Raw genomic sequence first — 25621 nt, 5'->3', positions numbered from 1 at the left:
TGCATCCCAGAGTACTTAAGGATGTAGCTCCAGAAATAGTGGATGCATTAGTAATAATCTTTCAAAACTCTTTAGATTCTGGAGTAGTTCCTGAGGATTGGCGGGTAGCAAACGTAACCCCATTTTTTAAGAAGGGAGAGAGAGAGAAAACGGGGAATTACAGACCAGTTAGTCTAACATCGGTAGTGGGGAAACTGCTAGAGTCAGTTATTAAAGATGGGATAGCAGCACATTTGGAAAGTGGTGAAATCATTGGACAAAGTCAGCATGGATTTACAAAAGGTAAATCATGTCTGACGAATCTTATAGAATTTTTCGAGGATGTAACTAATAGCGTGGATAGGGGAGAACCAGTGGATGTGGTGTATCTGGACTTCCAGAAGGCTTTCGACAAGGTCCCACATAAGAGATTAGTATACAAACTTAAAGCACACGGCATTGGGGGTTCAGTATTGATGTGGATAGAGAACTGGCTGGCAAACAGGAAGCAAAGAGTAGGAGTAAACGGGTCCTTTTCACAATGGCAGGCAGTGACTAGTGGGGTACCGCAAGGCTCAGTGCTGGGACCCCAGCTATTTACAATATATATTAATGATCTGGATGAGGGAATTGAAGGCAATATCTCCAAGTTTGCGGATGACACTAAGCTGGGGGGCAGTGTTAGCTGTGAGGAGGATGCTAGGAGACTGCAAGGTGACTTGGATAGGCTGGGTGAGTGGGCCAATGTTTGGCAGATGCAGTATAATGTGGATAAATGTGAGGTTATCCATTTTGGTGGCAAAAACAGGAAAGCAGACTATTATCAAAATGGTGGCCGACTAGGAAAAGGGGAGATGCAGCGAGACCTGGATGTCATGGTACACCAGTCATTGAAAGTAGGCATGCAGGTGCAGCAGGCAGTGAAGAAAGCGAATGGTATGTTAGCTTTCATAGCAAAAGGATTTGAGTATAGGAGCAGGGAGGTTCTACTGCAGTTGTACAGGGTCTTGGTGAGACCACACCTGGAGCATTGCGTACAGTTTTGGTCTCCAAATCTGAGGAAGGACATTATTGCCATAGAGGGAGTGCAGAGAAGGTTCACCAGACTGATTTCTGGGATGTCAGGACTGTCTTGTGAAGAAAGTCTGGATAGACTTGGTTTATTCTCTCTAGAATTTAGGAGATTGAGAGGGGATCTTATAGAAACTTACAAAATTCTTAAGGGGTTGGACAGGCTAGATGCAGGAAGATTGCTCCCGATGTTGGGGAAGTCCAGGACAAGGGGTCACAGCTTAAGGATAAGGGGGAAATCCTTTAAAACCGAGATGAGAAGAACTTTTTTCACACAGAGAGTGCTGAATCTCTGGTACTCTCTGCCACAGAGGGTAGTCGAGGCCAGTTCATTGGCTATATTTAAGATGGAGTTAGATGTGGCCCTTGTGGCTAAGGGGATCAGAGGGTATGGATAGAAGGCAGGTACGGGATACTGAGTTGGATGATCAGCCATGATCATATTGAATGGCGGTGCAGGCTCGAAGGGCCGAATGGCCTACTCCTGCACCTAATTTCTATGTTTCTATCTATGTTTCTATGTTTCTTAAACTGTAGCCCCTGGTTCTGGACTCCCCCAACATCGGGAAGATGTTTCCTGCCTCTAGTGTGTCCAAACCCTTAACAATCTTATATGTTTCAATGAGATATCCTCTCATCCTTCTAAACTCCAGAGTATACAAGCCCAGCTGCTCCATTCTCTCTGCATATGCCAGTCCCGCCATCCCGGGATTTAACCTTGTAAACCTACGCTGCACTCCCTCAATAGCAAGAATGTCCTTCCTTAAATTAGGGGACCAAAACTGCACACAATACTCCAGGTGTGGTCTCACTAGGGCTCTGGAGATGGTGTCACAAAATATGCTCCATGTTACAGAAGCATGCACAGGCAGTTCGAGTCATACGCATGTGGCAACGCCTGGTTCGGGGTGCACTCTTTCTCCCACTCTAAGGGAGTGCCAGAGATCAGTATGGAGCTGACTCCGAACATGACTCCGAACATGACTATGTGTCTGAATCCCATGCTTTAATGCATGATATACGAGAGTTGCATGAGGCCACTACTAGAAGAGTTGGCCAGTGGCATCAGCTATCTAACATCACACCAGCTGAAGAAATGACATGACAGACAGGGTCAGCATATGGAACTTAGCTGAAGCTCCAACAAGCAAATCGACCCGGGTTCAGAAACGATGGCAGGCAAGGTCTCTTTATTAACCGCCGTAAAACTCTGAAAGGGAGCAGTCTGTCGGCCCAGGTTTGGGTTTACTGGCAGCATGGGCTGTCTAAAATGTTTTCACTGTCTCTGGGATAGATCAGGTTGATGCAGAGACATTGGCAGGGTGCCTTGCATAGTAACCTCTGTAAGTTCCAAGTAGGAACAGCTTGGTTAACCTGGTTCAGGGTAGACCATCATGGAACTGGCTGGCCATATGGGTCATATATTGACCAGGGAAGCACTACCTCTTCATCTGTGATCGAGGTTATCAGACTGCTCAGTAGAATGAAGTAGTTGAAGTCTTCCTCAACACATGGTTTATTTTCTCCTCAGCCAGTAGAGTTGCCAGCTCATTGAAATCATCATTGCCATCCTCTCTGGGGTAGGTAGCTACCAGCAGGAAGCTGGTCTGGCATGTAATATTTTTTTCTGACGTACAGGTTCATGTTGTGAATCAACAATGTATTTATAATAATCCGTAAGCTCAACACCAGTATTCCTGATTGAGTGGCGGGTTGAAGAGATTGTGTTGTGCGCTCTAGCTGCTCAGACAAGTGGTTTCAGTCAGATGACTGCGAGGCAATTCCTGATTCAAGCTTGCATTATGCTAAATTCCACTGAGTAAGAACGCTGAGAATTCGTGGTGACTCTTATAGTCAAGAGTTGACAGGGAACTCGTATTCCCACATCAAAGGGTGACTGTGTTTTTCAGCACTAGTCATAAGGTTCTGATTATATGCTATCAGCGAAATGTATGAATAACTAGATAATACATCTTCCGCGGCAAGAGAAGTCAAAATATTTCCGTCCGTATGGTCAATAGAGGAGCGGTGGTTCTGAATGGAATCACTGACATTTCATCGAAGGATGAGTGGTCTGGCCACGAACAAGAGGGGTATATTTCTGATACTTCTCAAGATTACAGAAACATGGAGCATGCCAAATCAGGTTAGCATTTGGCTAATCTGATCATGTGTTTAGTTACCCAGTTTAAGATGGATGATTCCTTTTCAGCAGTTTAACTGATTCAGAGAATCGATCTTGGAGATGCATTCTTTGCCATATCTATACACATGAGGCACAGATGATCTGGTGGTTTGATAACAAAGCCAGTGGTGGAAGCCAATGCTACCTTACTCAGATCAAAGGGCATTGTGTCATCGAGTTTAGGTAATATGCAAAATTTGCAGCTGATTAAACTTTGGGGTTATCAGTAGATACCTCTTGCGATATTAAGAATGAGGCAACATGAAATTTAATAGTGCCAATTTTGCCTATTCATTCAGGCCATGATAAGGTGACTGAAGCACCTCCTATTTACTCAGTTGCGAGTGATGGCTGCGGCAGCCTGTCTTCTCGGGCAGCTAGCTCTGCACGATTGAAAGGGAAGCTTGTGAACAAAATATGTGAGTTACCTTTAAACGGAAGTAACAGAGGTTTTTGTGGCTTTCAGTTTGAGCCTAGAGAAGCGTTCACGTGACAACACAATTGACACTGCTTGTGCTGCTTTGTCATTCTCTATAGTAACATAAGTGGGACAATAAATGATTGGTTATTCACCCGCTGTTCACTAAAGTTATGCAGGGTGTCTTTTATATGACCACTTTAATAGCCTACACTCATTGTAGTGTGTGATGTATATCAGTAAATTATTATGCAAATATTCTTCTGGTGTATTCCTAATGGGAGCAGTATTTTTAAGATGATTATGCTTTTAGCAACTGATCTCAACACAAAGAACACAGTCTTTACTATATCTCTGGCTCGGTCTCTGGGTTATAACTGACATTTGGGTAGCTTGTTATGGGAATGATCTCATAAGCAAAATGGGCATGATTGCGTACATTTGAAGTTGACAGCATACCCACCAGAGCAGAGATTGGGGGTGTCATTAGGTATACAAGTGCACTGAGTTTACTAGTACTTATGAGATGAAAAGTATTATATTTATTGTTATTCAATAGTCTCAAGATATTGCCAATGGCTCATTAGCAGCCAATAGAATGGATATTTCCCTTTCATCATACAGCAAGAGGCTTACATAGTGTGTGTTAATAAATTAAGAAATTTGATTGAATATGTCTGGATATTTGCAGATAGAATTCTGCACAGTGTTGCATGAGTTATTGTCTAACTCAAAGTCAATTGGGACTATGGTCCGGTTAAGAACAATGGCCATGTATGCAAGTTAGCATCATGGTATTAATAACCCATGTTTTTCTACCATTAATGTTTTATCTGTTTAAGTGTTTCACACAGATTGGGTTACTGCATGAAACCACAGAGCTTTGAAGTCTTCACGTAGTCACTCACGTGACTTCGATATAAAATAGAAAGATTAAACGAGAACTTACCGTTTGAAGTTTGATCTTTATTTTATGAGAAGTTGAAGTGAGGGATTGCGTGCCCTCCACTCCGAACCCTACTTCTCAAAAAGATCATTCAGTAGTTCTAAGGCCATTAATCTTCCTATAGCTTAGGTCAGCAACTATTCTGTGGCCATACAGCTGCTCTAAAGTTTGATGCGCATGCGGACTGGCGAGCTCTTCACATAATCCCTCACTTCAACTTCTCATAAAATAAAGATCAAACTTCAAACGGTAAGTTCTTGTTTAATCTTTCTATTAATTTGCACAAGGATATATATTGAAAAACTTTGATTTGCTTGCTATCAGACAGATCATGGCATACATGAGTACAATTGGATAGATGCTGCCTGACCTGCTGTGTTTACTCCAGCCCTTTATGTATTAATCTGCATCTGCAGTTCTTTGTTTCTTCAGTACAAAAAAAAGAGAAAGGAAATAAAATAAAGAGTATAGTGTTACAGCTACAAAGATATCACAGATTTTTTAAAGTGCGAGGGCTACATGAAGATAGATGATGAAAAAATGAATACATCCCTGACATATGAGAGGTCTGTTCAAGAGGGTGATAATAGCAGAGAAAAAGCTTTCTTCAAGCTAGTGGTATATATTTTCAAATATTAGTTCCTTCGGGTCAATCGGAGAGGAGAGAATGAATGTGAAGAATGAAATTGTGAGTGCTCCTTGATTGCATGGGCTTCTTGCAGTCTTGGGCAGAGCAATAGCCGTGATGCAGTCCAAGGTGGAAATTGAGAAAGGAATGCAATTGGATGCTGGAAATAGAAGATAAATGATTGGAAGGCTGACATTGTTGAGTTCAATATTGAAAACTGCAATGTACCAGAAAAAAAAATGAGGTTCTGTTTCTCAATCTTATATTGAATTTCACAGGAACAGCACAGCGAGCAAGGACAGAAAGGCCAGAGTGGGAGAAGGATTGAGATTTAAAATGACAGGAAACTGGAAGTTCAGCGTTCTTGTAGACCAAGTAGAAGGTTCAGCAAGTTATGTTTGATTCTTCCCATGCAGAAGTCACGGTATTTGTCAGTAACAAATGCTATGTGCTAGATTACTTTGTTTGTGAAATGTTTAAGGTGGGATGGGATGAGGTAAAGGGCCTGTCCCACTTGGCAATTTTTTCAGCAACTGCCAGCATCATTGACTGACGTATCAGGTCACTAAAAAAGTCGCAGCATGATGTGACATGATGCGCCATGACCTGGCGGTGATGCGCCGTGACACGGCGTGATAACGTATTGACGCGCTGTGTTTTTTTAAATGTCGCAACATTTTTATTGTCGCCGCTGGAATTTGAAATGTTCAAAATCTTTTAGCGACCCTGATATGACGCCGACAGTCGCCGAAAAAATTGCCAAGTGGGAAAGGCTCTTAAGTTTTTCAAGATCACCTCCGACTCAGTGTTGGCCAAGGCGATAACCAAGATTGTGTTTGGCTAACATTACCACCCAATTTCTAACCCTCACCTCTCCAGCCCCATTGCACCAAACTCAATATAAAATGCAATGTTTTCTCAGGTCAATAACGATATTTTAATTAACTCATACTGTTAGTTTTGGTTCAACCCAAATACACAAATATCCCTTTACCTGGCTTTGTTTTTTCACAAATCTGCTGCAGAATGCTGTTCATTATTTGATTCATGGCATCAGGACTTTGAAAGCTCAAGTCAGTTTCATTGGCACCTTCTATTCGCAGGAATGCTTCGTTGCGTCTGGGCGTTCTCACGGTGATTACAGTAATTTCACTCTTTCTAAAGTCATCCACCAATTGTTGTTGGATTAAATCTCTCGCTTCTACATTAGTCATCACTATAATGAACTGTGAGGCACCATGTGCTTTTCGGCCCCCTTTGTCTGTGGCTAAAACCTGTTTTGCCTGATTAAGAGCATGTGTAATGGCTGCGGTTCCTCCTAATGGCTGCATTTGGTTTATGGCTTTGTGGATCTCCATTTTGTTCCGGAATTGGTTCAGTTGGAATTGGACATCAGCTTTCTCATTGAACAGTATGGCAGCAAACTGCACATGGTCGGAGGCGACAACTGAAATGTTCACCATTGTCATCATGAAACTTTTCATACGCTCAAACGCATCTGGTTGTGTGTCGCTTGATCCGTCAATCACAAAAACAATATCCATTGCATCCGTTTTCAGGCAGACTGGAGGGGAGAAAGAACAGTAACGGAACAGTTGTTCAACCTTCACATCATAAAGAATATCCACATTTTGAAACTGAAAAGTTGCTAGGCTCTTTGCAATGGTTTGAACTACATGGTCAGCACCATGAGGCAATGTTAGAAACACTTGCCCTCTGACAGCAGGGAATGATGAGAATATAAGGCTGGGATTTTGCCCACACTCCCAAATCATCCACTCAAGAATATTGCTCCAAACAAATTTCCAACAACAGTGTGAATTGAAGACTACCAATTACCCATCCCTTTCTATCCATTTTATCGTGAATGTGTGTCATTGGGAATGGATTTTGACCACAAATTAATGAATTTGTTGATATTTCTTTAATTAAGGAAATCTTATAGTTAGCTTTTTATTTGCCTTTCTCTAAGAATAATTTAAACCAGCTTACCAAACTTCCCATCAGGAGCAATACAGATCTGCCAGGATATTTTTTCTTCCAGATCTTTCAGCAGGTCAAACTTTTCAATGTAGTTAATCTTATCATGAGCTCCTCCAATTTCCAGAAGTTGAGTAATGTTGGCGTCACGAATACCCACAGCTAACACTGTGACTTGTTTATCCCTGATGTTTTTCGCTGGTGTCAGAACCCCATCCTGTGACTCTCCATCAGTGACCACGATGAGAAACTGGGAGGCACCAGTCTGACTCACTGTTAATTTATCAAAGTAGTCTGCTGCAAAGTTCAGGGCTTTGCCAGTCTCAGTGCGTCCGGCCAACTGTTTCATTTTATGAATCAGCTCATGTAATTCTTCCGATGGATATTCATTAAGAGGAAACTCTTCTTCAGGATCTGCGGAATATTGTATTAGACCTATGCGCACATGATCAGGTCCAGTAGTCAACTTGTCGACAATGTTAATCATAAACTCTTTCATTTTTACAAATTCATTCATGCCTATGCTTCCCGATCCATCAATTAGGAAGACGATGTCAGTGTGGCCCAATTTACTGCAGGCTGGGAGAAAGAAACAATTAAAATTTGGTGACTTTATTATGCTCATGTTCTACCATCCTAATACATGACTGGTACAACGACAATGCAACGTTGCTAATCAAAATATCTAGACCAGATTCGGGCACAAGGAAACTTCCAGTTGGACAGACCTTTGAGAATCACGAGTTCTTTATGTTAATTTCTGCAATTCTTATATATGATACATCAGATATCATATGATCCTACCTTATGATTTGATTTATTTTAATAGTTTACAATCCTTGAACTTGAAGTGGGCAGTGTTGCAAAGTAGACTATTGCATGCATAAGCTGTTTCACGACAGTTGGGAGAAGGGTTAGAGTTTATTCACAATTCATTGCCACAGAAGGGATTGCCACAGACAAGTCAATGGATATTTTTGAAGCAGAGCTTGATAAATTCTTGATTGGTATGGGTGTCAGGGTTCACGGGGAAAAACAGGAATATGGGGTTGAGAGGGAAAGATGCATCAGCCATGATTGAATGGCAGAGTAGACTTGATGGGCCGAATGGCCTAAATCTTCTCCTATCACTTATGAACTTATGAACTAAGGAAGACTATGAGTCTCCAGCCTGAAACCAACAATTTACCCTTCCACCTCTCAACTTTTCTCAGCAAAATAAAAACCATTCAATAAACATTGATGTTAAAATAAAATAACTATGGTAAGACATCCCTTCCAATGATCTCAATAGAAATAACAACAAAAAGACATAATGCCAGTGCCAATTTGTTATTGCTCATTGTCTTCTTATACAATCTCTCAGTGTCAGGGATGACTTGTTTTCTCTACAATTTTACTTCGGAGTCACGTGAGTGACTACGTGAAGAACCCGCTTACGACGCATGCGTGTCATTACGCTACACGCATTCGAACTCGTCATTGCTGGAGGAAGGACGTTCCTCCCAAACGGCAGGGGTTGAACCTGCAACAGTAAGGTGAGGGAACGTCGTTTCTTTTACTTACCTTTTTTCTTTCTACAGAAGGCTGATGAGAATTGGCTGGGGAGAGTCTGCAGAACTGCAGGCAGCCAGCAACGGCCGGGTCCCTGCTATCTCCCTTAAAACGGGAGCCGGAGCCGACTTCAGCTCCAGGAGAACGCCGACAGCGGTGCAGCATTTCTGGAGCAGTCATTACCGACGACCCGGACTACAGCCCACGGACCTATACATGGGTCCGAGGCGCTGGAAGGAGCGAGAATGCTGGCGGGGGAGAACCTGCAAAATTGCGGGCAGCCGGCAGCAGCAGCAGCAAACGGCACGCTGATCTCCCGTAATGGGAACAGCTGTGCCCGATTTCGCTCCCGACTTCGCTCCCGCGCCGGCCCCGGCCGGTCGGGAGAGGAGCAGCCGCGAGCGACCAGTGCCCGTGTGCATGGGGGTCGGTTTGAGCGGCTGGAGGAGATGGCAAGCAGCCGCGAGCGACCAGTGCCCGTGAGCACCGGGGTCGGTTGGAGCGGCTGCAGCATGATGAGCAGCCGTGAGCGGCCGGTGCCCGTGAGCACCGAGGTCGGTTGTAGCGGCTGCAGCATGCAGGATAAAGAGCAGCCGGGAGCGGCCAGTGCCCGAGAGCATTGGAGCCGGTTGGACCGGCTGCAGGAGCAGTACCCCTTGTGGGGCTGCAGAGTGGACATACTCCAGTGGCAAAGCCACAGTGGGCAACTAATAAGCCCCACAGCAGTACTCCTTGTGGGGCGGCACAGAGTTTCCCACTCATCAGAGGGGAACACCGAGACTCAATCCTGGGCTGGCTGCAGGAGCTGGAACAGGAGCAGCTTCAGGAGCAGCCGTGATGGCCATTGCCCGTGAGCATTGGAGCCGGATGGAGTGGCTGCAGGAACTGCAGCAGGAGCAGCCTCAGGAGTAACGGCTTCAGGAGCAGCCGCGATGGCCAGTGATCATGTGCATTGGAGCCGGTTGGGTGCCCGAGAGCATCGGGACCAGCTGGAGCGGCTGTTGGAGCATGTAAGTGGCAGCTCCATGAGATGGAGACTAGTCACAGAGGGGCAGCTAGTAAGTCCTACAGCGGTACCTCTTGTAGGGCTGCACAGTGTTCTCCCTTCTCAGAGGGGAGTATACGGGGTCAAGTTTGGGCCCCACTTGAACAGGGGAGCAGAACATACCCCTAGTACACTTAGGGTGCGGAAAACCTATTGGAAGACACTTACCATCAGGGAACTGCAAAACCTGAATGTTCCCAGTATCAACCAAAACATGGTAGGGCAGGGAATTGAAACGAAAGAATGTTCTAAGTCCTAACAGATGAAAACCTGGAACCTCCCAACCTCCAATATTAAAATTTGGAGGCATCTTATCTTAACAGGGAAAGATCTTCACATCGAGGGAACTCTGGGACACATTAAGGAACGTCTTAAAAACTACTTCCTGAGAAATGTGCTACCCTCATCAGACACCGGCACCTCAACGACCACGGAGGATGCCGAAATAGTAACTAACCTACTAATAGGAACCAGGGAGGTTGGTAATGGATAACAGATCTATCTGTATGCATAGAATTATTCTACCAACACTTAAAATTCAGAAGTACAGGGGTATACCTTAGAATTCTTCATTCCATTATCATCCAGTTCAGCATGTACCGAACTGAATGTTCATGCTTACAGGGAAAGAAACAACTAAAGCGCATACTGAACTACAGTGCTCATATATTATAGGACTTATGGAGGACATCCACACGAATCACAGGGATTCGTGTCCTAAATATCCTTCTCATAATTTAGAGGTGGTTGCCACTTCATCTTAGATTGACTAATTTGAATACTTCGTACTTTATATTCATTACAAATGGGAACTTTTGGTGCAACTAAGGGATTGATCCTAGGGTACTACATGGCAAGCATGGTATTAAAATACGCTTGCTATATAGGACTCATTGAAGGTGCCCACAGATGTATTTAACACAACAGATCGTCTGCGGTCCACCGTTAACACTCTTCACATGGCAGTACTTTGCTGTAAGAAAGGGTACAGCCTTTATGGAGGCTTCCAGGGAACTAAACCAGCCATCAGACTGGTAGTAGAATAATTGGCATTAGGGGCTGTGTGACAGCCACATGATATCGGACCTTTACATAATCATAGTACAGAGTGCTACACATAGAAACATAGAAATTAGGTGCAGGAGTAGGCCATTCGGCCCTTCGAGCCTGCACCGCCATTCAATATGATCATGGCTGATACACGCGTCACTCAAGAAATTATGTGGTGGTCATTCTGACAGACTTATGAAACAACCAAACACAGTTACCCGTCTATGGAACCACATACTGATGGGCCTTGGATTGGGATGCTACTAATTCCATCTCCAGCTGTGGGGGAGATGGAATGCTCAGGAGGCATCACTACTAACGTTGGGCATATATACCTGGGGAAGTGAGAGCTAGTCATGGCTTTAAGTCAAATTGTTTTGGGTTATAACACCAGTATGTTAATCTACAAATTGACAACACCACCGGAGTAGCATATGTCAACCATATGGGTAGGAACATATCGACACCATGTGACTATCTGGCCAACACTATTTGGGAATTGAATCCTTCTTGTCAATCAGACCTTTCGGTCTGAACGAGATGTTGTTGCCTGCAGCCATACATGTAATACTAGCAGCACACAATGGACACGGGCTGGCATCCGCCGCGGTGAGTTCACCGGGTACCTCCACACTGTGATGCAGGCAATAGTCTTAGAGTCACTGTCTCTATTAATCTGGATTAATAGCGTATCCAGATAGAGATTGGATATCAGCTTCCAACTACCAGGGAAACTGAATTTAGTGGCAGACAACAGGTCACGCTAAGTCTAAAAACTCTGTATGGATGTTGGATAAAATATGTATTGCTGGAACAGCTGGTATGGAACACCAGATAACGACCTATTCACATCCATGCTCTTACCAGTTATCAAATTATGTTCTTGGGAGCCAGAACCTGGGGCAGTGGTTCAGATGTATCTTCGCTGATTGGGGGATCATTTATGCATCCCTCCCTTTGCCTCATCAGTCGGTTATTTAGGAAGAAACTATAGACTTCACGTCTCGAATCTTGATATACCTGATTGCCCTACGCAACCGGGGTACTGGTGATATCAACATGGGTCAGAACCATACATCACCATCCATCATAGACCTAACTTACTGGGTCTTCCCGCAACAAGGGGAGTTACCCGTCACTATTATATATTAACCTATTTATTTAGAGTTGAAAGCACCTCTTCTACACCTGGGACTGACGGACCGAATGCGGAATTATTTCAGCGAGTCACAGACTGTCCACCTAAACATCAGTACTTGGTATCATCTAGTAATGGGAAGTACTGTCACAACAATAATCATCACCCACAGATCTATGAACATCCCGTCTGTTCTGGAATTCCTGGCAAGCCTCCATTACGATGAGAGGCTCAGTCATAGTGCCATCAACTGCGCCAGAGGTGCTCTGTCAATATACCTGTCGAAGGTACAGAGCGGCATTCTGTTGGGACAAACCCTGGTAAACAAACTCATGAGGGGCATTTTTAAAATTAGTTCCCAAGAACCAGGTACTCCCAAATATGGGATGTGAGCATTGTACTGACCATGTTAAGAAACTGGTCTCCAGCTACAGCTCTGTTCCTACGGAAACTGACTATGAAAACAGTCATGCTGATGGTCCTGGTCACGCCACAAGGGTCCAGTCACCACAGAAAACAAGGTTGGACAACATGATTAATTCATCTGGAATTTAAGGTTTACATCAGTGTAATAGTCATACAGAACAGACAGGGGTCAGCAGGCCTAAAAAACAGAATTCAGGGCCTACCCTACAGATGGTCGTCTCTGTATTATAACACACTTACTATCATACTTGAAGTATACTAAGATCATCAGAGGGGAGGAATGTCACTTTAATCAGCTACTAACAGCCATTTAAAACAGTGACAGTCCAGACCATGTCTGGATGGCTAAAACAAGTCCTAAATAGGCTGGAGTGGGAACTAGCATTTCAAATCTCACTCCACCAGGGCTGCAGCTACATTAGCAGCTATGAAGTTGGACGTACCAATGGACCAAATCCTCAAGACAGCAGGATGGCCAACGGAGGAATTTTCCAACAACTTTATAACAAACCAGTCATTGAACCTGAAACATTTACAGAAACAAATTTAAGTTCTGTAATATAATAGACCCATAAATAGGGGCAATAATTGGTGTTCATAATTTTACTGTTGGATTTCAATATCGTATTGATGTCTAATGTTGTTAACTCTACTCTCCCCAAAAATCAAGGCAGATGTGATGCATGGACTCGTTCCACGGCATGAAATCACAGAGCTTTAAAATCTTCACGTAGTCACTCACGTGACTCCGAAGTAAAATAGTAAGATTAAACGAGAACTTACCAGTTTGAAGTTTGATCCTTATTTTATGAGGAGGAACGTTGAGGGACTACGTGCCCTCCGCTCCCACCCTTGATCATAGTCTGAACTGGTATCTGTTGTCTAATCTTACTATGTTTAGTCATTATAGTTATCTGTGATTCCACACCGCTGCTTTGAAGAATGACATGCATGCGTCGTAAGCGGGTTCTTCACGTAGTCCCTCAACGTTCCTCCTCATAAAATAAGGATCAAACTTCAAACTGGTAAGTTCTCGTTTAATCTTACTATTCTGTGGGTTGTGAGGTGTCTGATAAGGTCAGTGAGGGACCAGACACATGTAATGAACTATGTAGGTGGGTGGATTATTTGGGACACTTTACTCCATCCACCCACTTAATACAATTGATTAAAATCAAAACTTTTCCAGGGTCCCAACATTATCCTTCTTTATTCTGATTATATTACTTTTACGAATGCATAAATTAAAAAATAGAATGTGATTATTAATTATTTGGTCAAAGTAAAGATCTAGATCCATGCAAACTAAGGTGTTTCAAGACGAGTGCTCAGTTTATATTTTTTGCAACAACTAATGGTCAATTATAAATACTCAATCTTTACAAACCCATTTTACATTGTGCCCTCCTAATGAAATTTAACAGCCATGAATTGCTCTATATTGCACATTTCTCACCGGGAAAATAAAGGAGATGCCAGCAATGAACAATGACAGATACATTTTCTAAACCAGTTAGCAGCATTTTGAAATCCATTGCAAAATTTACCTTCCGGTGAGCATATTTGCTGGACTATGCGATTCTTCAGATATTTTAATGCATCAAAGTTATCGACGTAATAAACCCTTTCTTTGGTTCCACCAATCAGTTCAAGTTCAGCTGTATCTGCCTGACCTACCCCTACAGCATAAGTAGTTATTCCTTGCTGCATTAACTCTCCAGCAGGAATTTTTACATCATCATGTGATTGTCCATCGGTGATGGTGATCAGATAGCGTGGTACAGTACTTCTGCGGCTTCTTGCGGCTTCCCTGAAGTGATCTTTCATGTGGCTTAACGCAAGACCTGTTCCAGTATTTCCGCCAATTTGAGAGATTTTTTTAATTGCAGCCTCCAAACTTGTTTTATTGGTATATTGAGTGACTCCAAATTCAATTATTGGGTCTGTTGCATACTGGACAACCCCAACACGTACTTGATCTGCACCAATGTTGAATACATTAACAACCTCGATCAGGAAACTTCGAACGTCCTCGAAGTGTGGAAGCTCAATGCTGGTTGACCCATCAATGAGAAAAAAAATATCAGCTTCTTCAGTCTGAATGCAGCCTGGAATAGAAGAATTGGATCAGGTACTGAAGAACAATGAGGGCACACAGCAGGATTTGGATGCTTACCTGTTTCCATGTTGTATAGCACTCTATGAAAAGGGTACAATTACCAAAGGGATCTTACCTCTTAGTGCTGTGGAGTGACCAACCAAGAGATCAGATGCATCAGATGAATGTTAAGATAATACCATATTTCCCGGCAATGAAGACAATATTTTTTACATTAAAATAATGCCCAAATATTTACCTGCGTCTTGGAAACCAAAGGTTAGATTGTTAGCCAAGAAAGATAGACTTGGCTATCCCTCAGTACAGAGGCTGTAAAAGGGCAGCACGGCTTGGTGGGGGGTGGGGGGGGGGGGAGCTCCGTCCACAGCGTGTGGGGGTCTGATCCGGGTCAGTACAGCTGGGCCAAAATGGGGTAAAGTTACAGGAAGGGCAGGAGCGTTGAGAAGGAGGGGGTCGGGGATCATCCCAGCAACTCACTCAGTAGCTCGGGTGGCTGCGAGCGGCCGCCGGAACCAGACAGCGGAACTGCAGCTAGACCCAGGGCTCGCAGGTGACCTGGGCGCTACAGCCAGTCCCGGGGCTCGCAGGCGACCTGGGAACTGCAGAAAGTCCTGGGGCTTGCAGGCGACCTGGGCGCTACAGCCGGTCCCGGGGCAGGCAACCTGGATGCCGCAGCTGGTCCTGGGGACGCAAGGGATTTGTGAACTGCAGCCAGTCCCGGGGCACGCAGGCGATCTGGAAACTGCAGAAAATTAATTGAAAAACACGTGCCCCTATGTAAAAAAAGGTTGCCGACCCCTGGACTAAACCAAACCCTTGATCCTGTCCCGCCAGCCTTTTTTTCAATATGTAGCAACTCAAAATGTGGGTGCGTCTTCAATGCAGGTGCATCTTCATTGCCGGGAAATACGGTACTTGTTTCACACATAAGCTTGGGCCTTCATATCCATGTCTTGTCTTTCAAAGAACATTACACTCAGTCTTACAACTATATACTTTTCCCAGATCCTTGCAATTTTTTTTGTCCTATTTATCTGGTTACCTTTTGGGCAACCATTGAATCTCAATTTACCATCTTATTAGGCCTGTTCGTTTCAAACTCTAACCATGCACTGCATCATTATCTTTATCATATGGTGCATGAATAAATACTAAAACTAAATAGAACTAACTGACCCAATAAAAGGCAAATACAACCCAACTTACCCAGCTGGAAACTGAACAAGATCAAGGGAACATAACATACTTTGTTCTGGTAGTTTGAGAAATAACCACCAGTCAGCACATTCCTGACGTATGATATGCACTGGAACGCACAAGTCAAGAACATGCTTAACATCAAATATTGATGCATCTGATCTCTTGGTTGGTCACTCCACAGCACTAAGAGGTAAGATCCCTTTGGTAATTGTACCCTTCTCATAGAGTGCTATACAACATGGAAACAGGCCGATCTGCCCAACGTCCATGTTGAACATGTTGCTTAACTGACCTAGTCTTACTTGGCTACACATGGTCCATATCCCTCCAAACCTTTCCTATCCGTGTGCCTGTCTGTCTTTAACGTCATTATTGTACCCACCTCGACCACTTCTCTAATAGGTCTCACTTGAAAAAGTTGCCCCTCTGGTCCCTTTAAATCTTTCTCCTCTCACTTTAAACTGATGCTCTCTAGTTTTTGACTCACTTATGCTAGGCAAAAGGCCATGGTTGTTCAACCTATTTAAGCCCCAAATTATTTTCTGTACCTCTATAAAGTCACCCTGAAGCCTCCTCTGCTCCAATGAAATAAACACCCAGACTATTCGGCCTCTCATTATAACGCAAACCTTCCAGATCGGGTAACATTCTTGTAAATCTTATTTGCACCTTTTCTCCTTGATGCTGGATTCAATACAATTTCTAGTGTAAGATAGCAGATTACACTGAGGCAATACATCAGAGTCACCACCTTTTTGTACCCTCCATGTTTAGAGTTGTTAAAAATGTCAGAGTCTCAAGTTGGCGATAAAGGCCCATTGTCCTGGTGGTGGCTCTGGGTTGGGGTTGCAGGGATTTGAACTCATGCCTCTGGAACATTAGTCAAATCCTAGATGCTGCATCACAAGAAACTGCGACACAATTTTAGATTTATTGGAATATTTATCTATGCTACAGTTATTTCCATATACAGGACATAGACAATAGACAATAGGAGCAGGAGTAGGCCATTCAGCCCTTCGAGCCAGCACCGCCATGCACTGTGATCATGGTTGATCATCCACATTCAGTACCCCATTCCTGCCTTCTCCCTGCTATCTTTAAGAGCTCCATCTAACTCTCTCATGAAAGCATCCAGAGAATTGGCCTCCACTGCCTTCTGAGGCAGAGAATTCCCCAGATTCACAACTCTCTGGGTAAAAAAGTTTTTCCTCATCTCCATTCTAAATGGCCTACTCCCTATTCTTAAACTGTGGCCCCTGGTTACATAGAAACATAGAAAATAGGTGCAGGAGTAGGCCATTCGGCCCTTCGAGCCTGCACCGCCATTCAATATGATCATGGCCGATTATCCAACACAGTATCCTGTACCTGCCTTCTCTCCATACCCCCTGATCCCCTTAGTCACAAGGGCCACATCTAACTCCCTCTTAAATATAGCCAATGAACTGGCCTGGTTCTGGACTCCCCCAACATTGGGACTGTTTCCTGCCTCTAGCATGTTCAATCCCTTAATAATCTTATTTGTTTCAATAAGATACCCTCTCATCCTTCTAAATTCCAGAGTATACAACCCTAGCCGCTCCATTCTATCCACATATGAGAGTCAAGCCACCCCGGCAGTTAACCTTGTGAATCTACGCTGCACTCCCTGAATAGCAAGAACGTTCTTCCTCAAATTTGTAGACCAAAACTGCACACAATACTCCAGGTGTGATCTCAATAGGGCCCTGTACAACTGCAGAAGGATTTCTTTGCTCCAATACTCAACTCCTCTTGTTATGAATGCCAACATGTCATTAGCTTTCTTCACTGCCTGCTGTACCTGCATGCTTACTTTCATTGACTGATGAACAAGGACCAGATCTCGTTGTACCCAATTTGACACCATTCAGATAATAGTCTGCCTTCCTGTTTTTGCAACCAAAGTGGATAACCTCAAATTTATCCACATTAACCTGCATCTGCCATGCATCTGCCCACTCACCCACCCAACCTGTCCAAGTCACCCTGCATCCTCATAGCATCCTCCTCACAGTTCATACTGCCACCCAGCTTTGTGTCATCTGCAGATTTACTCATGTTAGTCTTAATCCCGTCATCTAAATCATTAATATATATTGTAAATAGCTGCAGTCCCAGCACCGACCCTTGCAGTACCATACTAGTCACTGCCTGCCATTCTGAACGGGACCCGTTAATCCCTACTCTTTGTTTCCTGTCTGCCAACCAATTTTCTATTAATGTCACTACCCTACCACCAATACCAATTGTGCCCATTAATCTCCTATGTGGGACCTTATCAAATGCTTTCTGAAAATCCAGGGACCCTACATCCACTGGATCCCCCGAGCTACCCCACCCCCTCCACCCACCTGTCTGTCTTTTTGATAGAATGTATAACCTTGAATATTCAGTTCCCAGCCCTGGTCCTCTTGCAGCCATGTCTCTGTAATTCCCACAACATCATACTTGCCAATTTCTAACCGAGCCTCAAGCTTATCCACTTTATTTCTTATACCTTGCATTCATATATAATACCTTTAATCCATTGCTTCCCTCACCTTTCACATCGATTCCTATTTCACTTGGCAATACTCTCCTATCCCTTCCAGAGCTTTCTGCCCTATTAATTCTGGTGTATTTCTTAACTTTTTTAAATATTCTCTTTCCTTTTAACTCCATCCCTATACCTTCAGTTTAAACCCACCCATGTAGCAGTGGCAACCCTGCCTGCCAGAATGCTGATCCCCCTCCTGTTAAGGCGCAACCCATCCTTTTTGTACAATTCACCCTTCCCCCAAAACAGATCCCAGTGGTCTAAGAATCTAAATCCCAGCTTCCCACACCAGTTCCTTAGCCACACCATCAGATCCTCTATCTCTCTGTTCCTGCCCTCACCAGCACAAGGAACTGGAAACCAACCGGAGATAACTACCCTGGAGGTTCTGCTTTTCAACCTTCTTCCGAGTTCTCTGAAGTCACGCTGCAGAATGTGAATAACAATATTAAATTATGAGCTGAAATTTATGGAATATCTGTAACATCTACAAACCTTGTTTAAGGTCATCTTCTTGGCCCGCTACCACTGAGATTTGTCTGTTGATCTCAGAGCAAATCTTCTTCTGCAGTATCTCTGTAGTAGGTGACAACTGAATGAAGTCTTTCACTCTGGAAACATATGTCTCTGAAGGATATGAAGCGATTTTCTTCAACTCCGTTACGTTGACATTTCCAATTCCCAAGGCAAAAACTATAACACCCTTACGGCGCAGAGATTCTGCTTGCTCCTCCACCTGATCCTGGGATTCACCACTTGTGATCAAAACCATAATTTGGGGGATCTCATTCGTGGCACGACTGCCAGACAGTGGTGTAAAGCAGTTTCTCCATACAAAGTTGATGGCATTGCCCGTCATTCTGCCTCCTCCCCAGTAGGGTAATGATCTGACATGCTCCAGGATTTCACTCTTCTGGTGATAAGTTCCTAAATAAAACTCTTCTGTCGGTACTTTGTTGTACTGGACCAAACCAATGCGAACTTTATCGGCTTTGACGTCCAGGCCAAAGATTACATTTTGGAGGAAAATTCTGAGTAATTGAAAGTTGATTGGCCCAATGTTATCAGATCCGTCTACCAAGAAGATAATGTCAGCGATTGAATCAGACTGGCATGGAGCTGTGAGGAAACAAATGATTCTTCAGGTCAAGAGTTGAAGTAAATTAATAGCACAGAAACTATTTCCGAGGATGGATATATCAAATGCTAAAGGATATAGCTTTAAGGGGAGAGTGACAAAGTTTAAAGGAGATGTGTGGGCCAAGTTTTTTTTTACACAGATGATGGTGAGTGCCTGGAATATACTGCTGGAGATAGTGGTGGAGTCAAATACGATAGCGATATTTAGGAGACTTTTGGAAAGGCACATGACTTTGAATGGAATGGTCGCTCTTGGCATCATGCTCGACACAAACATTGTGGGCCAAAGGGCTATTCCTGTCCTGTACTGTCCTGTGTTCTATGTCAACAATTATTTAGAGACAATCTTCAATTAGTTGTCAATTAGTTACTGCACATGCTTTCAGAGGCGACTCATGGGTCACATTAGAGGAAGGAGATATTCCCTCTGGCCCCATAGTCAATATTTATCTCTCAAGCAATGTAACTTTTCTACAATCTGGCCATGAGCTCATCTTGTTTTTTGTGGGAAATTTGTTATGAGAAAATTGTTTTATACTTTGCACAAGAGCTGCCACACTTCATTGGCTCTGAGATATCGTGACATTGTGAATAACATAGAAACATAGACAATAGGTGGAGGAGTAGGCCATTGGGCCCTTCATACCAACACTGTCATTCAATATAATCATGGCTGACCATCCAAAATCAGTACCCCGTTCCTGCTTGCTCCCCATATCCCTTGTTTCCGTTAGCCCTGAGCTATATCTAGCTCTCTCTTTAGATAGAGCTTTACACATTGATGTTCTTTTCTTCAAACAAAATATTAAAATACACGACAGGTTGCAGACTTTATGGAAATATTCCCTCAACTTCAGAAGATTGTTCCAGTGGACACTTAAAATGATTAAAGGAATTGTTGAATTGGTAGAAACCTTTTCCTTGCCTACTGGAGTGTAGCAACAAGGAACATTTTCACAGGTGAATTCAAAGCATTTCTTCCAACATCTGAAATGCACCTTCCATGCTAAGATGTTAATATTAGGTTAATTGAAAATGAAAATAAAATAATTGATTGAAAGCTTTGTGTTAAATAATATTTTTGTTAACTATGAGATTAAGTTGTGTGAAAGGAAAAAAGGTGTAGATCAGGCACGATATAACTGAATAGAAGAGTGAGCTCATTTATCTGAATGGCATCTGTGTTTAACATTCCAATGTTCCAATTCCTCATCATAACACCTTATGCAAATTAGAGCAGCATCGTGCCAACTTCACTCTAACTATAATATTCAAGCATTTAGTCTTTAATTAAGTTTATGAAGACATTATCATCCTACAGTCAGCCTCAAATAAGGTTATATACAAGAGCTGACGTTGTCAATTTAATGATTGTGAATCACCTCCTGTTTCCTTCACAATTCCCCTGTTGAAGTTAGGGGGGGGGGGGGAGGAGGGATACATAGCTATATGTTACTGTCTACTTGGAAAGGACAAACACACAGGATGCCTTCCCATTCTTTAAGTTCTGATGAGAATCTAGCTCAATGTGATGTCTCTGGTTGAGAATTACTCTTTGACGGGGCACATAAACCTTCCCCGATTTTGCCTTTCTCTTTCAAAAACTAATAGTGTTGTACAGCATGGAAACAGGCCCTTTGGCCAAGCCCATGCTGACCAAGATACCCCATCTAAGCTTGCCCGATTTGCCACGATTGACCCATATCTCTCTAAACCATTCCGAGCCCTAAAACCCGCAAATCAAAAAGAAAAACAGGATTTTTTTTGGAAATAACAGATCAGGCTGCATCTGTGGAAAGGAACAGAGTTAACATTTCTGGTTCGAGACTCCGTGTCGGCCTCATAACTTTTAAAAGCTGTTTCTAGCCATCTCCTGAGCAATCATTCGACTTTGGCATTGGGTCTCAATATTTAAATAAAATGCAGAAGCTGGGAACCTGACCAGTTGCCAAGCAGCACATCGCAGACTGCAAATGGTCCCAATCTACATTCCCACAGAGGTATCTGGACCTGGTAAACTCAACAAGGAGGGAGTAAATACCAACCCATGAAAGGCCAATATACTATTCTTCTTCTCTATATACAACATCTGACATGATGTAATAATTAGACAAAATGGGGCCAATTTTTATTTGAGGCACTGAACAGGCAATCGGCAGCATTATATAACTATGTCATAGGAGTCTCATCCTCCAAGATAACCAACAGTTTTAGCTGTGTATCTTGGAACCCATTCAAAGTGATAGTGGTTGTTACAACACAGAGTTGAGTTTGTGCTCTTTGATAACTGTATTTCCTATATTCAGTCTTTAAGGAGCCCTCGGAGAGAGCCGAGGAGATGGCAACCATCAATTTTCTAAATCTACAATTGTAGAGGGTAACGGAGAAGAGAAGTGGAGTAAATTAAAAGTTCAGTAAGTAGAAGCCACCTGATTGCCCTTTCCCCAGGAAAGATGGTGTTGGAATGAGGAATGGATGGTAATGAGTGGCAAGTAGCAGAGCACCATTTTCATGTGCACATTCTGTTATTATCGGGCAGTTGGAGTGAGGGAGCACTTACAATGCACATCTTAATGTTAGAATAATATGGAAAGATATTAATACCAGAACTGGATAAACACACAATGTGGATATATAGTGTCAGACGAATCAACAATACCTGTTTGGCTACTTGACTCTCGGAACTGAAATTCCTCTTGTGCTGTCCTCACGATGGTGCTGGATATTTTATTGGATAACCCAACAAGTGCATCACCAGCATCAACCTGGAAATAAAATTGCTTACTGGGAAAGGCTATATCCTTCAGCTCATCAAGAGAAGAATTCTTCACACCAATGGAGATAACCTTCACCCCTTTGCTTCTTATCTCTCTGGCAGCCGGGATAACATTATCCCTTGAAGATTCCGAAGTAATTATTACAGCAATCTGAGGAAATCCTTGAGCCTGTCGACTTCCAGTGGACTCATTGAAAAAGGTCTTCCTCAGGAAGTCAATGGCATTGCCTGTTCTGAGCCCACGACTCCCCCGAAATGTAGGCCTACGAATATTCCTTATGTAGTTTCTCACTTTTGCATTTGTTTGGAAGGTATTCAGTACGAAGTCAGAATGGGTGGACATACCATATTGGGCGAGACCAACTTGGAACTTGTCCACCCCGATCTCAAGTTGAGAAACAGTTTTTAAGATGACGTTTCGGATCTGATTGAATCTGGAGAGTCCCATATACTGAGAACCATCAACTAGGAAAACAACATCGGCATATTGCATAGCAAAGGCTGTAAAATAAATAATATGATGGATTAGTTCAAGGATCAAATCTGGGGAGCTCTGAAATCCTAACCCTTACATTAGCTCCCCTTTTAAAGGCAATACTTCATGGCAAAAATGATAGCTATTTTGATGTGGGTAGGAGCAGGATAAAGAAAGGTCTACAAGTGAATGGCAGGGGAGAAATAAATGGTGGAATTGTGGAAACAAGTGAATAGAGAGATGGTGGAAGTGATTAGACAGCAAAATTATGGAAATAAACCTTTGCTGGGAAAATGGAAGAAAGTGCGGGGTTATTGGTTAGTGAAGGAGATTGGATGATGGAAAGGTGGAGGAGATGAGAAGTTGAAAGAGAATAGCAAGAAGGAGGAGAGCATACTGGAATCCCAAAGGAATATTTCTGTCAGATTCCATATTATAGATCAATTTGAAAGTGTTCATTTGGGGAGTGTTGCATCACATGAGGAAAAAAAGGGAAAATGTGTACCAAAGATAAAGACTATTACATTAGAATATTAAAGGTTTGTTTGAGATGGGGCAGGAATCAGAGAGAATTGAAGACTTTAGATGGGCCTCCGAATTAGATAATGGTAGCTTTGTTAAAGAGGGAACTATGAGAAAAGTACTTGGCCAAAGAGAGATCATTCTAACCATATAACCATATAACCATATAACAATTACAGCACGGAAACAGGCCATCTCGGCCCTACAAGTCCGCACCGAACAATTTTTTTCCCTTAGTCCCACCTGCCTGCACTCATACCATAACCCTCCATTCCCTTCTCATCCATATGCCTATCCAATTTATTCTTAAATGATACCAACGAACCTGCCGCCACCACTTCCACTGGAAGCTCATTCCACACCGCTACCACTCTCTGAGTAAAGAAGTTCCCCCTCATGTTACCCCTAAACTTCTGTCCCTTAATTCTGAAGTCATGTCCTCTGGTTTGAATCTTCCCTATTCTCAAAGGGAAAAGCTTGATCACATCAACTCTGTCTATCCCTCTCATCATTTTAAAGACCTCTATCAAGTCCCCCCTTAACCTTCTGCGCTCCAGAGAATAAAGACCTAACTTATTCAACCTATCTCTGTAACTTAGTTGTTGAAACCCAGGCAACATTCTAGTAAATCTCCTCTGTACTCTCTCTATTTTGTTGACATCCTTCCTATAATTGGGCGACCAAAATTGTACACCATACTCCAGATTTGGTCTCACCAATGCCTTGTACAATTTTAACATTACATCCCAGCTTCTATACTCAATGCTCTGATTTATAAAGGCTAGCATACCAAAAGCTTTCTTTACCACCCTATCTATATGAGATTCCACCTTCAAGGAACTATGCACGGTTATTCCCAGATCCCTCTGTTCAACTGTATTCTTCAATTCCCTACCATTTATCATGTACGTCCTATTTTGATTTGTCCTGCCAAGGTGTAACACCTCACATTTATCAGCATTAAACTCCATCTGCCATCTTTCAACCCATTTTTCCAAATGGCCTAAATCACTCTTTGGAAATCCTCTTCATTATCCACAACACCCCCTATCTTGGTATCATCTGCATACTTACTAATCCAATTTACCACCCCTTCATCCAGGAAAATTCTAGGACAATAATAGATCGAGATTGAGTCCAGGGTGTGATATGTGGGTCTAATAATTGAGATGAGCTTCATGAGGGCTTGGGGATATAGAAGTAGAAATAATTAAATAGTATAGGTCAGTTTATCAAAGTTAAAGGTGTGAAGATGTAAAATAAACTGGGAAGGGTGAGTGTGGATGAAGTGGGTTCAGTGTGGTCATTACGGAAAATCATGACAAGGGCTAAGCTAAAAATGAAAAAAGAAACAAAGGCTACAGGGCAAGTGTTGAGGAATGGGATTATATAGATAGGTCCTTGATAGCTGGAACAGAGGCAGTGGACCAAAGGCATGTTTTGCATAACACTATGACATTTCAGTTGAACCAACCTTGGATATGGTCTACAACTGTCCCACACACTGACTCCAATAATGTTTTTGAAAATTCTGATAGCGTGTTAAAGCTTTCAACTTTGTGGGCGTATTTCTGAGGTGGTCTGCTGGATACATCATAAAGTTTCCTTGGTGATTTGACTTCAACTCCGACAACATAAATTGTAACACTTTTGCTTCTCAGCTGAGCAGCTACCTCACTTGCCTTGCTGACAGATCCTCCGTCGGTAATCACAATGGCAATTTGTTTCACACCTTCTTCTGCTCTACTCCCAGCTGTCGGAACAAAATGTTGACTCTGCAGGAATTCCAGAGCATTCGTCAAATTTGTTCCACCCTTCTTCTGGGACATATTCTCTAGATAGTTCAATATGCTGTCCTTTGACGAATATTGATTCAGGAAAAACTCGGTTCTTGGGCCGCTGCTGTACTGAACTAACCCAATCCTCACTCCGTCACTTGCAATGCGCAGGCCATTAACAAATGTGTAAAGAAAGTCCTTCACTTTTTCAAAATTCTTGCTGTTTATGCTCGATGAACCATCCACCAGAAGGACAATATCGGCGACTTTGGCATCACTGCAATCTGAGAACACATGAATGACATTTTCTGTTAAATTGGTCTTTACCAAATGTATTTGGACAACAGATCTACCAACATGCCTTTATTCATTCTGCTCCACTGTATGAATCATACTGCCTTAGAATAAAGTGGTGTAAGGTTAATGTTTGGATTATTGAAAGACATAGTTCCTAAATTTGTAACAGTCCAAAAGAACCCTACTTCACCGTATCAATCTCACATCCTCATATTAGACAGCTTCCACTTCCAACAATCAATTAACATATGATGAACGTTTGAAGGCAGTGTGCCTGTACTTGCTGGGGTATAGAAGGATCAGGGGGAGATCTCATTGAAACTTACCAAGTAGT

At 42.9% G+C, this 25621-nt stretch overlaps 1 protein-coding gene across 1 annotated transcript in view; it reads right to left on the bottom strand.

Moving 5' to 3' along the window:
- The window catches only part of LOC116985528 (collagen alpha-6(VI) chain-like), a 138329-nt gene extending 115620 nt beyond the window's left edge, over nucleotides 1–22709 (bottom strand). Inside the window, exons 1-5 of the mRNA XM_033040304.1 lie at nucleotides 22099–22709; nucleotides 18795–19418; nucleotides 13968–14528; nucleotides 7220–7786; nucleotides 6222–6791 (exon numbers count right to left, since the gene is read on the bottom strand). Coding sequence (XP_032896195.1) covers nucleotides 6222–6791; nucleotides 7220–7786; nucleotides 13968–14528; nucleotides 18795–19418; nucleotides 22099–22708 — 2932 coding nt within the window. The 5' untranslated portion in view covers nucleotide 22709. The remainder of the gene's footprint in view (nucleotides 1–6221; nucleotides 6792–7219; nucleotides 7787–13967; nucleotides 14529–18794; nucleotides 19419–22098) is intronic.
- Between the last annotated feature and the right edge of the window lie 2912 nt (nucleotides 22710–25621).

This window comes from Amblyraja radiata, chromosome 2 (genome assembly GCF_010909765.2).
Source record: "Amblyraja radiata isolate CabotCenter1 chromosome 2, sAmbRad1.1.pri, whole genome shotgun sequence".
Lineage (NCBI taxonomy): Eukaryota > Metazoa > Chordata > Chondrichthyes > Rajiformes > Rajidae > Amblyraja > Amblyraja radiata.
Note: the sequence above shows the minus strand (reverse complement) of the source record. Positions and strands in the feature narration are given on the sequence as shown.